The sequence below is a fragment of the Somniosus microcephalus genome, unplaced genomic scaffold (genome assembly GCF_052327205.1).
Source record: "Somniosus microcephalus isolate GS21.2 unplaced genomic scaffold, FLI_Smic_1.0 unresolved_chr1, whole genome shotgun sequence".
Taxonomy (NCBI): Eukaryota; Metazoa; Chordata; class Chondrichthyes; order Squaliformes; family Somniosidae; genus Somniosus; species Somniosus microcephalus.
Genome location: NW_028225179.1, coordinates 118,659,048 through 118,675,339, shown reverse-complemented (window position 1 = coordinate 118,675,339; position 16,292 = coordinate 118,659,048). Strand labels below are relative to the sequence as shown.

The 16,292-nt window shown below is 50.6% G+C and overlaps 1 protein-coding gene across 3 annotated transcripts in view; it reads left to right on the top strand.

Annotated features, from left to right (window-relative positions):
* The window catches only part of LOC147095740 (ras/Rap GTPase-activating protein SynGAP-like), a 756,836-nt gene that overhangs the window by 377,997 nt on the left and 362,547 nt on the right, over positions 1-16,292 (top strand). For all 3 annotated transcript variants that reach the window (XR_015074821.1, XM_085974793.1, XM_085974794.1), the window contains one exon: positions 10,151-10,272. Coding sequence is in view for 2 of the 3 variants with exons in the window: in XM_085974793.1 (XP_085830919.1) it covers positions 10,151-10,272 (122 nt within the window). In the remaining variant the exon portion in view is untranslated. The remainder of the gene's footprint in view (positions 1-10,150; positions 10,273-16,292) is intronic.

The following is a 16,292-nucleotide window of genomic DNA, read 5'->3' as shown; positions in this document are numbered from 1 at the left end:
CGTTTCTTCCCTGGCGGGAGGGGTACACTTTCCCCACGGGCGACGGCCACTGGCTTTCAGGTTCACAGCCTGCGCGTCGGCTTCAGTGCTTTCCCTTTTCTCGGCAGGGCAACCGGCGCTGGGTACACCCCGTTGACGGCAAACAGTTTCAGCCGCTGGGCTGGCTCTCGCTCAGTTCCCCTTGCTCGGCTCTGCCTCTCCCGATCGCGCCTCCCAGCCCTCTCGCAGTCCGGTGCTTCCCTCCCCGGCTGTGGCTGAGTTTATCTCTTCCTGCGCCTACGTTCCCGGTCGCAGCGCTTCGTGGCTTCGGTCGCTGCCCGGCCTTTTTCGCCGGTCGCGGTCTAGCTGTCTCACGACGCCGTTGCGTCCCCCAGCCTGTCTGTACCGTGGCTTCCTTGCTCCACGCTGCCCCAGTCTCAGCGCCTCTGGGCCCGACTTCTGTCCGGCTCCTTTCCCCCTCGACCGTGGTCGAGTGCACCGCCCTTATCCTCCGGTTATTCTTTTTACTTTCCCTTACTCACAGTCACCGTGGCCGCCTTGCTTCTCGTGCTGATCGGCTCACTCCTCACCGTGGCAGAAGGGACAGTCAGTGCCTGTTGCTGATGGAAGTCTTTGTCTCTAAATTCTTCCTCCTTTCTCGTTCTGCAGCCTCGAGTTTTTTTTTCCAGCAGAACGACGAGGGCGGTTGCCTCTTCTCGACGCTCGTTAACTGCTTCGGAAGTATTTGCCGCAGGGTACGATCGGACTCGTCGCCACTGTAAAGTCTGTGGGTTGTTTAGTTAATTAATACACAGACTCCAAGAGTAACTTAAAACAGGACTTTACTATTCGAAGGTCGGGGCGAATCTGCCCAATAACTCCTGACACAGCACTTATATACCGGTGTGGTCACCGTCGGTATTACAGTATACAGAAGCCAACAAAGTAGTGCAACACCTAAAGTAGTTCTCTTAAAGGTGGACGGTTACATACAATAATTCTCTTAAAGGTAGACAGGTACATACACTACACCATCAAACACTCCCAGGGCAGGTACAGCACGGGTTAGATACAGAGTAAAGCTCCCTCTACACTGTCCCATCAAACACTCCCAGGGCAGGTACAGCACGGGTTAGATACAGAGTAAAGCTCCCGCTACACTGTCCCATCAAACACTCCCAGGGCAGGTACAGCACGGGTTAGATACAGAGTAAAGCTCCCTCTACACTGTCCCATCAAGCACCCCCAGGTCTGGTGCAAACCCCTCACTGCTACAGACACAGACACTGGGCGCAGCCAAGACTAACTGCAACCCGCCTGCCACAGCCTCCAGTGTGAATTATTTGTGATGTGTGTCAGAGTTGACTGGTGATGATGGATTTTAGAAGCGCTCTTGTTTTGCTGAGAGGTCAGTTCCAATAAATGCCTGTGAGTAGTGAAGCATCTCTTGGCATTCATCATTTTTTGGTAAACTGTGGTTTGGCACCGGAAGTAGTTGGCCACGCGGACTCCATTGGTGTTAAGTGGCATGCTGCTGCACAGTTTGCTTTCAATACTCAGTGTCGCTCCAGGGTTATAAAGTGTCATTCTCTCCTGACTTGACACCAAGTCACAGTGGCGGACAAATCTTCAGCAGGACATTCCTCTGTCTGTTATGTTGCTGGGTTAGTGTCTGTGATAACACAGGGAACTTCTTACGATCGCTTTAAGTCTTTGCCAGCCGGCAAATACCTGCGGTCTGTGGAGGATTTGTGGCGTGAGATAAAATATACTGCGGGCTTCGCGCTGCCGAGTTATTCCAGAGTTCTTCAGTCTTGTTCTATCACGATGGACGAGGAAAGCCATTCAGCCCATCTTAACCCACCCACTGAGAGAGGCCTGACTTCACCCTTCACGCCCCACACCCTCCGCCCCAAATACAACATGTAATCGTGTCTGAAATTACTCCCAGCTTTGCACCACCCTGACTCTCTCTCCTGCCGTCCATTCTGAGTACCAATCACTCTCTGTGTGAAGAACAAGGTCCTGATATCAGACCTAAATCTGCCTTTTACTGGTTGCAGTACCGAGGGAGCGCTGCACTGTCGCAGGTGCCATCTTTCGGATGAGACTTTAAACAAGGTCCCGTCTGCTCTCTCGGGTGGATGTAAAAGATCCCATGGCACGATTTTGAAGAAGAGCAGGGAAGTTCACCCTGGTGTCCTGGCCAATATTTATCCCTTAACCAACATCACTAAAACAGATTATCTGATCATTATCACATTGTTGTTTGTGGGAGCTTACTGTATGCAAATTGGCGGCCGCATTTCCCACATTACAACGGTGACTACACTTCAAAAGTACTTCATCGGCTGTAAAGCGCTTTGGGATGTCCTGAAGTCCTGAAAGGTGCTGTGTAAATGCAAGTCTTTCTTTCTTAAACCTGCTCCCTCTTGTCCTTCTCTCGCAATTCAATATTCCGGCTTTACCTTTTCCACTTGCTGGTCGGGTTAGGTTAAAACCCGAACTGATACACACCTGTCTGGCCCACTGAGAAAATCTCTGAGGCTGCTTCAACAACAACTTGTATTTATATAGTGCCTTTAACACAGTAAAACATCCCAAGGCGTTTCTCAAGCGTGATTATCACACAAAATTTGACACCGAGCCACGTAAAGAGATGTGAGGACAGGTGACCAAAAGAACATAAGAAATAGGAGCAGGTGTAGGTCAAAGAGGTAGGTTTTAAGGAGTGACTTAAAGGAGGAGACAGAGAGGCACAGAGGTTTGGGGAGGGAATTCTAGAGCTTAGGGACATAGGCAGCTGAAGGCAATGTGGAGCACTGAAAATCGCCCAGACTGATTCTTCAGCAGGGTCTCAGTGTGTGTGACTAGAGTTGCTGTGAATTTGAAACATAGAAACATAGAAGATAGGAGCAGGAGTAGGCCATTCGGCCCCTCGAGCCTGCTCCGCCATTTAATGAGATCATGGCTGATCATCCAAATTCAGTACCCTGTTCCTGCCTTCTCCTCATATCCCTTGATCCCTTTAGCCTTAAGAAATATATCTAACTCCTTCTTGAATATATTTAATGAATTGGCCTCAACTGCCTTCTGTGGTAGAGAATTCCACAGGTTCACCACTCTCTGGGTGAAGAAATTCCTCCTCATCTCAGTCCTAAATGGCTTACCCCTTATCTTTAGACTGTGACCCCTGGTTCTGGACTCCCCGCCATCGGGAACAGCCTTCCTGCATCTAGTCTGTCTAGTCCTGTTAGAATTTTATAAGTTTCAATGAGATCCCCTTTCATTCTTCTAAACGCTAGTGAATATAAGCCTAATCGACCCAATCTCTCTTCATACGTCATTCCTGCCATCCCAGGTGTCAGTCTGGTGAATCTTCACTGCACTCCCTCCATGGCAAGAACATCCTTCCTCAGATAAGGCGACCAAAACTGCACACAATACTCAAGGTGCGGTCTCACCAAGGCCCTGTACAACTGCAGCAAGACATCCTTGCTCCTGTACTCGAATTTGACATCGGAATGGTTAAACTCGCACCCTCGGAAATCTAACTGTGTAACCAGGTACGAGGCAATGATAGTGGATTATCAGACGCAACCCGCAGCCTGTCCCTTTCTAATTGAAACATTCTGGACGGAACCAGCAGTCCCAGTGGGATCCAGCAGATGGCAGCACACACATTCCACAGACTAGGCTTGGTTTTTCTATACAGTGCAGGCTCTATATTTAATACTGCCCGTTAAGGCGTCAACTAGGTGGGTAAAATGAGAAACGGGCGCTTTGCGATGGATTGCGTCCGTCCGCCATTTTAACTGCTGTGTTTTCAGCAGTGACTGGTCCACCCCCATAGGCAGCCCTTGTATATATTCAAAAGTTGAGGTCTGATGACGTCATTCAGCCCCCGTTTGCAGTTTCATTCCACGACACTGTCCCATCAAATACTCGCAGGGCAGGTACAGCACGGGTTAGATACAGAGTAAAGCTCCCTCTACACTGTCCCATCAAACATTCCCAGGGCAGGTACAGCACGGGTTAGATACAGAGTAAAGCTCCCTCTACATTGTCCCATCAAACACTCCCAGGGCAGGTACAGCACAGGTTAGATACAGAGTAAAGCTCCCTCTACACTGTCCCATCAAACACTCCCAGGTCAGGTACAGCACGGGTTAGATACAGAGTAAAGCTCCCTCTGCACTGTCCCATCAAACACTCCCAGGTCAGGTACAGCACAGGTTAGATACAGAGTAAAGCTCCCTCTACACTGTCCCATCAAACACTCCCAGGGCAGGTACAGCACGGGTTAGATACAGAGTAAAGCTCCCTCTACACTGTCCCATCAAACACTCCCAGGGCAGGTACAGCACGGGTTAGATACAGAGTAAAGCTCCCTCTACATTGTCCCATCAATCACTCCCAGGGCAGGTACAGCACGGGTTAGATACAGAGTAAAGCTCCCTCTACACTGTCCCATCAAACACTCCCAGGTCGGGTGAAACAGCTACCCACAGCTCACTGGCTGACTGCCAGGTCTCTCCTATGAAGTGTGACTGATTGGGAGAGGTGAGTGGCATTCGTGGAATCCACGATAGAGGAGGAGAGGAAATCGGATCAAATGAGCTCTAAATTCCCTCCCTCGCCTGCTACATGTCCTGTTCATTCCAATTTCCTAGCTTGCTGGGTCCTCTTTATCTGGAACTGTGCGAGAAACACATTGCGACATTTAAATCCTCCTCTTGTGGAGGGGAGCATGTTGTGGTGGATTTGTCATTCAAAAAAGGTAGCTATCAGTCCTGTCAGAAGGTGGGGTGGGGTGGGTGGGCGGGGATTTTGGAGGAATTATCACACACAGAGGATAATAAGCCTGGATTCCGAAGGCCTGCCCGTCTCAGTTCAAAAAACAGGCTTACATCTGAGCAAACAGCATGCTCCGCAGGGCTGTGTTCGCTTTCGAACCAGCCTCTGTCACCTCACGGAGTGCGAGATAGCAGGGCTCAAGATATTGATCCGCTCTGTGTGACACCTGTCAGTTAGCTAGCAATCTGAATGTCCCAAGGATGAATGGCACCATGCCAATATATGGGAAAAGGCTCATCCAGGCATGTGTACAGGATCTCAATGCTCAGAGGGCAGAGTGAGTGGGTACAGAAACAGTCCTTCAGTACTCAGAGGGCACAGTGAGTGGGTACAGAAACATTACTTCATTACTCAGAGGGCACAGTGACCGGGTACAGAAACACTCCTTCAGTACTCAGGGGGCACAGTGACTGGGTACAGAAACACTTCTTCAGTACTCAGAGGGCACAGTGACTGGGTACAGAAACACTTCTTCAGTACTCAGAGGGCACAGTGACCGGGTACAGAAACACTCCTTCAGTACTCAGGGGGCACAGTGACTGGGTACAGAAACACTTCTTCAGTACTCAGAGGGCACAGTGACTGGGTACAGAAACACTCCTTCAGTACTCAGAGGGCACAGTGACTGGGTACAGAAACACTCCTTCAGTACTCAGAGGGCACAGTGACTGGGTACAGAAACACTTCTTCAGTACTCAGAGGGTATGCTTTATTACAGGTCCCATGGCTGGGGCTCCTCTTTGTGCAAAACAGAAATCCAGCCCCACCAGAAATTACTCCCCATACCCGCAAACGTGGAGAAATCTGAGCCGTCATGTCCCACCATTTATTCTTCATCTTCAAAATGATGGAAGTATCAGCAATCGGTCATCCTGTGTCTTGAGCTGTAAATTCCCAAACAGATTGATAGAACAGTCGACGGGTAAATAAACGGTTGCAAGGACAAGCAATATATTTACCAGGATTATAGACTCACTCTTTTGTTCTGTCCTTCTCGGTGACAGAACCTGCTTCATTTCTCTTCATGATACAGCACAGAAGGAGGCCATTCGGTCCATCATCCCTGTGCCGGCTCTTTGAAAGAGCTGTCCAATTAGTCCCACTCCCGCTGCTCTTTCCACATAGCCCTTATACATCCAATTCCATTTTGAAAGTCACTATTAATCTGCTTCCACCGCCTTTTCAGGCAGCGCATTCCAGATCATCATAACTCGCTGCGTAAAAAAAGTTCTCATCTTTTCCTCAATATCATAAATCTATGACCTCTGGTTACCGACCCTCCTGCCAATGGAAACAGTCTCTCCCTATCTAATCTATCAAGATCTCTTCATAGTTTTCACCTCTATTAAATCTCCCCTTAACCTTCTCTGTTATAATGAGAACTATCCTAGGTCTCCTCAAAGAAAAAAGAACTTGCATTTATATAACACCTTTCACGACCTCAGAACATCCCAAAGCGCTTTCTAGCCAATGAAGCACTAGTGAAGTGTAGTCACTGGTGTTAAGTACGAAACACGGCAACCAATTTGCGCACAGCAAGCTCCCATGAACTGATGGGGTAGATAGAGAGAAACTATTTCCACTGGTTGGGGATTCTAGGACTAGGGGACAGAGTCTAAAAATTAGAGCCAGACCTTTCAGGCTCTCTTCTCTTAGGCAGTCCCTCGGAACCGAGGATGACTTGCTTCCACATTAAAAATGAGTTCTCAGGTGACTGATGAGTCCAATGCGGGACCTACAGGTGGGGCAGACGGTGGTTGAAGGGGCGGGTGGGGTGGGTGGGGTGCTTGGGTTGACGTGCGCTGCTTGCGCTTGGCTTCCGCTTGTTCCCAGCGAAGAGACGCGAGGTGTTCGGTGCCTTCCCGGATGCTTCTCCTCCACTTTGTGCGGTCTTGGGCCAGGGATCCCCAGGTGTCACTGGGGATGTTGCACTTTTTCAAGGAGGCTTTGAGGGTGTCCTTGAAGCGTTTCCTCTGCCCACCTGGGCTCTCCTGCCGTGTCAGAGCTCCGAGTAGAGCGCTTGTTTTGGGAGTCTCGTATCGGGCATGCGGACAATGTGGCCCGTCCATCGGAGCTGATCGAGTGTGGTCAAAACTTCGATGCTGGGGATGTTGGCCTGAGCGAGAACACTGACGTTGGTGCGCCTATCCTGCCAATGGATTTGCAGGATCTTGTGGAGGCAGCATTGGTGGTACCTCTCCAGTGCTTTGAGGTGCCTGCTATACATGTAGGACTAGGGGACAGAGGGGAGAGAGCCTAAAAATTAGAGCCAGACCTTTCAGGAGTTGAGTTAGGAAACACTTCTACACACAAAGGGTGGTAGAAGTTTGGAACTCTCTTCGACAAACAGCAGTTGATGCTAGATCAGTTGTTAATTTTAAATCTGAGATTGATAGATTTTTGTTAACCAAAGGTATTTTTATTTAAAATTTGAACATTTTATTTACAGTTAATGACATTACAGAACTCAGGTCTCAGTTAACCAAAGGTATTAAGGGATATGGGCCAAAGGCGGGTATATGGAGTTCGATCACAGATCAGCCAAGCTCTCATTAAATGGCTCAAGGGGCTAAATGGCCTAATGTTCGTATGTTCCTAAACAGCAACGAGATAATGACCAGATAATCTGTCTTAGTGATAGTGTACATGATTACAGCAGATCCATCACCAGCACCAGCTGGTTAAGATCTAAAGTTGTTGAACTCAGTGTTGAGGTCAAAAGGTTGCAAAGATGAGGTGCTGTTCCTCGAGTTTCTGTTTAGCTTCATTAGAACAGCGGAGGAGGCCGAGGACAGAGAGGTCAGCGTGGGAGCGGGCCGGAGAATTGTAAGTGGCAGGCGACCGGAAGCTCAGGGTCACACTTGCGGACTGAACAGAGGTGTTCCGCAAAGCGGTTACCCAATCTGCGTTTGGTCTCCCCAATACAGTATACTAAATTGGAAGAAAGTAAATCGCTGTTTCACCTGGAAGGAGTGTGTATGTTGCCCCCTTATACTTAGATAAGACAATTGTATGCGAGGGTGTGTATTAAAGAGCCTGTGCTATTTTCTTTAAAGAACCCTAATTTTAACTCTGTGTATACTGTAACCAGCAACATCCTAATCTGTGGGAGACAAGAAATGCTTTGCTTTTGTGGCAACAACTACAACAACTTGCATTTGTAGAGCACCTTTAACATAGTAAAATGTCCCACGGCGCTTCACAAGAGTGATTATCAAACAAAATTTGACACTGAGCCACATAAGGAGATATTAGGACAGGTGAACAAAAAACTTGGTTAAAAGAGTTTTAAGGAACGTCTTACAGGAAGAGAGAGAGGTAGAGGCGGAGAGATTTAGGCAGGGAATTCCTGAACTTCGGGTCTAGGCAGCTGAAGGCATGGCCGCCAGTGGTGGAGCGATTGAAATCGGAGATGCGCAAGAGTCCTGAATTGAAGGGGGGTTGTAGGGCTGGAGGAGGTTACAGAGATAGGGATGTGGCGAGGCCACGGAGGGATTTGAAAACGAGGATAAGAATTTTAAAATCGAGGCGTTGCCGGACCGGGAACCAGTGTAGGTCAGCGCAGGGGATGATGGGTGAACGGGACTTGGTGCGAGCTCGGACACGGACAGCAGAGTTCAGGATGAGTCACTACCACAGCGACAATATCAGAGGCCTGGGAGTGAGTCAGCTGGCTGCCAAATGGCTGGGAAAGCATGGAAAAATAACGGTGTGTCGGTGACCATCATGGTCAGACCTGGTTCCTTACACTCAGCTTGCACACGATGGCAGTAACGAGAAAGATGAGAGAGTTCAAGAAACTGAAGACTCACAGAAAAAGGTACAAGACAGAGAACGAGAGTTCCCCCTCCCTTTTGTCAAGCCACTCTCGGCAGGGGGCCTCAGCAATGGGTTGGGTGCACCCTTCTATGTGGTAGAAATGAGACTGAGGCGGTAGCGCAAAAACGAGTGATATCGATGGGCCCCTCGTTATAGGCCCATTGGACGAATATCAGGTGGGCCGTATAACGGTCATGCGATGGCGCACCCTTCGCGCTACTCCCCAAGTCAGGGCAACGGGGTGAGTGGCGCACGCTTACAGTGGACATGGCCGCTCGCTCTCTGATGTCAGTTGGTTCGGCTAAGACGAGCTCCCCTATTGGCTCGCTTAGTGAGCTCTCGCCAGCATGGTGCGACAACCTATCGAGCAGTAAGGACCCAGGCTCGATTCCTGTATATTGCTAGCTCATTTACAGCTGGTGTCACCTATATAGACTCTACGTAATTCTACGATGAGGGCGAAGGAAATAGAGGGATACCGGGGTGGGGGGGCGCAGAGGTAATTATGGTGGGAGCAGGCCCGTGTGGAGTACAGACACCGGCATGGACCAGTTGGGCCGAATGGCTTGTTTCTGTGCTGTAGAAATGTTGATGTACAGAGGGATCTGGGTGTCCTTGTACACCAGTCACTGAAAGCAAACATGCAGGTGCAGCAAGCAGCTAGGAAGGCAAATGGTATGTTGGCCTTCATTGCAAGAGGATTTGAGTACAGGAGCAAGGATGTCTTACTACAGTTATACAGGGTCTTGGTGAGACCGCACCTGGAGTACTGTGTGCAGTTTTGGTCTCCTTACCTAAGAAAGGATATACTTGCCATAGAGGGAGTGCAGCGAAGGTTCACCAGACTGATTCCTGGGATGGCAGGACTGTCATATGAGGAGAGATTGGGTCGACTAGGCCTGTATTCACTAGAGTTTAGAAGAATGAGAGGGGATCTCATTGAAACGTATAAAATTCTGACAGGGCGAGACAGGCTGGATGCAGGGAGGATGTTTCCCCTGGCTGGGGGGTCTAGAACGAGGGGTCACAATCTCAGGATACGGGGTAGGACATTTAGGACTGAGATGAGGAGAAATTTCTTCACTCAGAGGGTGGTGAACCTGTGGAATTCTCTACCACAGAAGGCTGTGGAGGCCAAGTCATTAAATATATTTAGCCAGGACATAGATAGATTTCTAGATACAAAAGGCATCAAGGGGTATGGGGAGAGAGCGGGAATATGGTATTGAGATAAGGATCAGCCATGATCATATTGAATGGCAGAGCAGGCTCGAAGGGCTGAATGGCCTACTCCTGCTCCGATTTTTCTATATAGATTCTACGTACCTATCATGAGGGAGATGGAATTGAAGGTGGCAAGAAGTATTCAGAGTGGGAGGAGGAAACTTGTGAAGCATAAACGCCAGCCAAGACCAGTTGGGCTGAATTGCTTGTGTCAGTGCTGTGGATTCAGTGTCATTCTCCTGCTTCTGAATTTTACTCCTCCTTTCCTCAGCAGGGATTCCTGAGCCGGCGGCTAAAAGGCTCAATCAAGCGGACCAAGAGTCAGCCCAAACTGGATCGAACCAGCAGCTTCCGGCATATTCTGCCCCGATTCCGGAGCGCAGACCATGACAGGTCAGAAGATCAGGAGTTTTACTTGGTTCTTTTTAATTGGTATCAGTCAAGCTTTTCATGATAGTTTAATCGCTTTACTTGTTACTTTGGTCTCCTGGCGTTTACGTATGTGTGCCTGTGTGAGAGAGAATGTGTGTGTAATGTTGAGAGTGTGCATGTGTGTGAGTACAGGTGGGTGTGTAGGAGTGTATCCGCACACGTGGGCACACGCGCAAGAGCGGGTGTCTTATATGTGTCTGTGGGGGATTTTGTGCTTGTAGATGTATGTGGCTGGCTTTGTGCACATGTGTACAGGGTTACATGTGTGTCTACATGTGTGCACAGACGCACATACAATCGCAGCTGGGTATATGTGCACCCACATGTATGCAGGCCTCTCAAAATCAAATCAAATCAAATCAACTTTTATTGTCATTGTTAGTGCACAAGTGCAGTACAACGAAATGTAGGCTTGCGGCTCCCGAGAGTGTACATTTGGATTAAGACATTTAAACATTCAACATACATTTGGCTTGTAGTATATTAACATAAACATAACCATAATAAAGTGCATTGGCAGATGTGCAGGCTTTAGAGTTTCTTTGTGGAGTTCAGTAGGATGACAGCCCTGGAAAGAAGCTGTTCCTAAATCTGGTCGTACGGGTGCGAATGCATCTGTAGCGTCTCCCAGATGGCAGGAGGGCGAACAGACTGTGGCTGGGGTGGGTAGGGTCTTTGATGATGGACCGTGACCTCCGTAGACAGCGTTTCTGGTATATGTGCTCTATGGTCGGTAGCCGGGTGCTGGTAATGCGTTGGGCAGTTTTGACTACCCGCTGCAGGGCTTTCCGGTCATAGTAGCTACAGCTGCCATACCATACTGTGATACAGTTTGTCAGGATGCTCTCTATTGTGCAGCGGTAAAAGTTAGAGAGGATCAGGGGTGACAGGTTACATCCCTTCAGCCTCCTTAGGAAATATAGGCGCTGCTGGGCCTTCTTCACCAGAGAGGAGGTATTGAGGGACCAGGAGAGGTCTTCCGTGATGTGGACTCCGAGGAACTTAAAGCTGTCCACCCTTTCCACCACAACCCCATTGATGTGGATGGGGGTGTGACTTCCGCCTTTAGACTTCCTGAAGTCCACAATGATTTCTTTGGTTTTCTTGATGTTAAGGGCCAGGTTGTTATCGGCGCACCACTGCACGAGATGCTGGACCTCCTCCCTGTAGGCTGACTCATCGTTGTTGGTGATCTGGCCTACTACCGTGGTGTCATCCGCAAACTTGATGATGGTGTTGGAACCATTAACAGCCACACAGTCGTGGGTGAAGAGGGAGTAGAGGAGGGGGCTCAGCACACATCCTTGTGGGGCCCCCGTGTACAGGGTCGGGGGGGGGGGGAAGGTGTGGTTACCTAATTTGACAGACTGGGGTCTGTTTGTTAGGAAGTCCAGGGTCCAGTTGCAGAGGGAAGTGTTCAGGCCAAGAGTTTGGAGTTTGGTTGCCAGCTTGTTGGGGACGATAGACTACAGCTCAGCATTCAACACTATGAACAGCATTCTGATGTAGGTCTCCTTACCATCTAGGTGATTCAGTGCCGAGTGTAGAGCAGTTGTGATTGCATCCTCCGTTGATCTGTTTGCACGATAGGCAAACTGGTGTTGGTCAAGAGAGGCAGGAACACTGGCTTTGATGTGGGCTAAGACCAGTCTCTCAAAACATTTCATTATGATGGGTGTGAGTGCGACAGGTCGATAGTCGTTCAGGCACATCACAGCCGTTTGTTTTGGCACAGGAATAATGGTAGCAGTCTTGAAGCACGTAGGGACTACTGCCTGGGCCAATGACAGATTGAAGATGGCGGTGAAGACATCAGCCAGCTGATCAGCACGTTCCTTGAGTACCCGTCCAGGGATGCTATCCGGTCCAGCAGCCTTTCGTGTGTTCACTCCGCATAGAACACCCCTTACGTCGGAGGTCGACAGAGTGAGCACCTGGTCTTCCGGGGGTGGCAAGGCTTTGGTAGCCGGCTCCCTGTTGTCCCTGTCGAAGTGAGCGTAGAAGTTGTTAAGCTCCTCCGGAAGGGAGGCATCGCTAACCGGGGGGCTGGTGTTTTTGCCCTTGTAGTCAGTGATGGACTGGATGCCTTGCCACATGCGCCGGGGGTCCGAGTTGTTGCGGAAGTGATCCTCTATCCGCAGTGTCTGTTTCCTTTTGGCAGTCCTGATACCCTTTTTTAGGTTGGTCCTAGCTTTACTGTAAGCCGCCGCGTCGCCAGATTTAAATGCTGCGTCGCGTGCTTTCAGCAGTGAGCAGACCTCTCCGTTCATCCAGGGTTTCTGGTTGGGGTATGTCCTGATATTCTTATGGGTCGTGACGACCTCGACGCAGCTGTTGATGTAGAATAGCACTGTGGATGCGTATTCCTCGATGTCATTATGGGCAAACATGCCCCAATCAGTGCCTTCGAAGCAATCCTGAAGCTCCGATACTGCCCCCTCTGGCCATACTTTCACTGCTCTCACTGATGTTCTCCCTCTTTTGATGAGCGGTTTGTATGCCGGGGCTAGAAACAGGGAGAAGTGGTCAGACTTCCCAAGGTGGGGGCAGGGAATGGCCTTATAAGCGTCTACAATGCTCGTGTAGACTTGATCCAGTGTGTTCTCCCCTCTTGTGGGGCAGGAGACATTCTGGTGGAATTTCGGTAGTACAGTTTTTAGGTTTATGTGATTTAAGTCCCCCGCGACGATAAAAGCTCCGTCTGGGTGCGCAGTTTGTTGTTCGCTGATGGCCCTGTAGAGGTCCTTCAGTGCTAGTTTGGCATTAGCGTGTGGTGGGATGTAGACCGCAGTGATGATAACAGCCGTGAATTCCTGAGGCAGGTAGAAGGGTCTGCACCTTACCATGAGGAATTCCAAATCAGCCGAGCAGGATCTATCGATTATGTCAGTGTTAGTGCACCAGGCATTGTTAGTGTAAATGCACAAACCGCCTCCCTTGCTCTTACCGGAGTCTGCAGTTCTGTCGGCGCGGAAGACCGTGCGTCCTTCTAGTTGGATGGTGGTGTCAGGGATGCCGTTGTTCAGCCAGGTCTCTGTGAAGATCATGGCGCAGCATTCCTTTGTCCTTTTCTGTGTGGAGAGATCCAGTTTGATCTCATCCATTTTGTTCTCCAGTGACCTGACGTTGGCCAGGAAAATACTTGGGAGGGAGGGTTTGTGTGGGGCCCTCTTCAGCCTGTTTTGGATACCGGCCCTCTTACCCCGCTTCTGCTTGCGTTCTCTGCACTGACTTCCGGCTGGGGAAGGACGCCACGCTGGTCCCGGGGGTCGGGCGATGTCGGGAGGCAGATCAATGTCACCGAGTGTAAGCCGCACGCAGTCGGCCCCGATAGGTCAGCCTTTAATTCCCGAATCAGCAGAGTCCAGAAGAGACTCAGAAGGAGGGTGAAAACGCTCAGTCTCGGGAGAGACAAAGCCGCTGCGTCCATGTGCGCCGCCATCTGTTCGTGTGTTTGCGTTGTACGAAGGAGAAAGTCATACAAGATCAAAGACAACAACAACTTGTATTTATACAGCATCTTTAATGTAGTAAAATGTCCCAAGGCGCTTCACAGGAGCGTTATCAAACAAAAATTTGACACCGAGCCACACAAGGAGATATTAGGGCAGATGACCAAAAGCTTGGTCAAAGAGATAGGTTTTAAGGAGCATCTTAAAGGAAGAGAGAGAGAGAGGTGGAGAGACAGAGAGGTTTAGGGAGGGAATTCCAGAGCTTACGGTCTGGACAGCTGAAGGCACGGCCACCAATGGTGGAGTTGTAGGAATTGACGAATTCCTAACTAATAACTGAGGTTGACTCAGGAGATCAATCAACAAGTCTTTAATGTAAGACTAAACGAATTCAAACAGCTTGCTGAGATCGATACAGGAGAGAAATCAAACAGGTCTTTACTCAACGGAGGTTCCACGAGGACTGCCTGGGCAGCCCCGTGGATTGCGTCGTGACGTCATCACGTTTTCCTGCGCTTCAGCGGTCTTGTGACGTGACGTCATCGCGTTTACCCGCGCTCTTAAAGGAGCCACGCCCCGTACATACAAACACTATCTACAAAACACAGTAATGTCTAACACAATGGTACAGGCTTAGGCTGGTGTTAGAACATCATTAAAGGGAATTATATACAGTTGCCCAGAGTCATTCAGTGGCTCCGCCACATGCGCCCCCCCAGAATTCACTTTAACGGACAAAGTCAAACGGTGAGGGGGTCTGATGAGCCTATCAGAACAACTCCTGTACTCTCGAGGTGGAGGCTGCTGGGCAGCTGGCGGTCTGGCGGGCGGTTGCACTTGGTCTGCCGCAACGGCGATGGGTGGCCGACCCCGTCTCGGCGGTTGTGCTGTCTCGACAGGGCGGTCGAGGTCCAAATGTGCTGGCTTTAAGCGGCCGACCGAAATGTGGTCCGGTTTACCACCGACCTCTACCGTGAAGGTTTTGTCCCCTGCCTCCAACACACGGAAGGGACCAGTATACGGGGCCTTCAGTGGATCCGTGTGTGCGTCATGGCGAATAAAAACATATTCAGCCTTGTGAAGCTCCATGGGAACGTGCGAACTCTGCAGCCCATGGTGCAAAGTGGGCACCGGCGCAAAACATCTGGCCGCCTCCTGGTGACTAGTCAGCTGGTCCGACGCGGACCATGGCTTCGTCGATGCTGGTAGGAAATCCCCTGGAACTTGCAGCGGCTGACCATACACCAGCTCTGCTGATGAAGAGTGAAGGTCTTCTTTGGGGGCCGTGCGAAGGCCCAACAGGACCCACGGTAGTTTGTCTGCCCATCCAGCGTCCTGGAGGCTGGCCCTCAGGGCGGCTTTCACTGACCGGTGGAAGCGTTCACAGAGGCCATTCGCCTGTGGGTGGTAGGTTGTGGTGCAGTGTAATTTGACTCCAAGTCCTTGGGCCACTGCATTCCAGAGTTCGGAGGAAAACTGCTGTCCCGTCTGAAGAAATATCTGCGGGCACTCCGAAACGAGCGACCCAGGTGGAAATGAACGCCCTGGCCACGTCCGCTGAAGTAGCGGATGACAGGGGAACCGCCTCCGGCCATCTGGTGGTGCGGTCAACCATGGTCAGGATGTGTGAAAAACCATGGGAGGGTGGGAGTGGTCCTACCAGGTCCACATTGAGATGGTCGAAATGTCGCTCCGGAACTGTGAAGGTGGCCAACGAAGCTTTGATGTGGCGCTGTACTTTGGCCCTTTGGCAGACCACGCAGGTGTTGGCCCAGTCGCAGACATCCTTGTGCATGCCATGCCATACGAATTTCGCTGGCATCAGCTTCTGAGAGGCCTTCATTCCTGGTGCGACAACCCATGTATGGCGTCGAACACTTTGCGGCGCCAGACGACCGGAACGACAGGGCGAGGGTCCTGTACGGAGACGTCACACAACAGCGTGGTACCTGCCGAATGGAACTTGACGTTGGCCAACTGGAGGCCAGTGACGGTGGTTCTGTAGGCTTGGACTTCTGGGTCCGAGGCTTGGTCCGCTGCCATGAGGGCGTAGTCGATGCCCAAATGAACCGTATTGACGGTCGCTCGGGAGGGGCAGTCTGCCAACAGGTTGTCTTTAACCGGCCACGTGCTGTATATCCGTGGTGAATTCAGATATGTAGGTCAGTTGACGCTGCTGCCGGGATGACCACGGTTTGGCAGTCTTGGCCATGGCAAAGGTTAGCGGCTTATAGTCCACAAAGGCGGTGAAAGGACGTCCTTCCAGAAGGAAACAAAAATGGCGGATGGCCAGAAAAAGGGCGAGCAACTCCCGGTCGAATGTGCTGTATGCTCTCTCGTTCCACCATAGTTGACGGCTGAAGAATGCCAACGGCTGCCACGTCCCGTTCACCCACTGCTCCTGCACGGCGTCGATTGCGTAGTCTGACGCGTCGGTGGTGAGGGCGATGGTGGCTCCTGGCAGCGAGTGCGCCAGCATGGTCGCATTGGCTAAGGCGCTTTTGGTGTCGGCGAACGCTTGGGCCATGC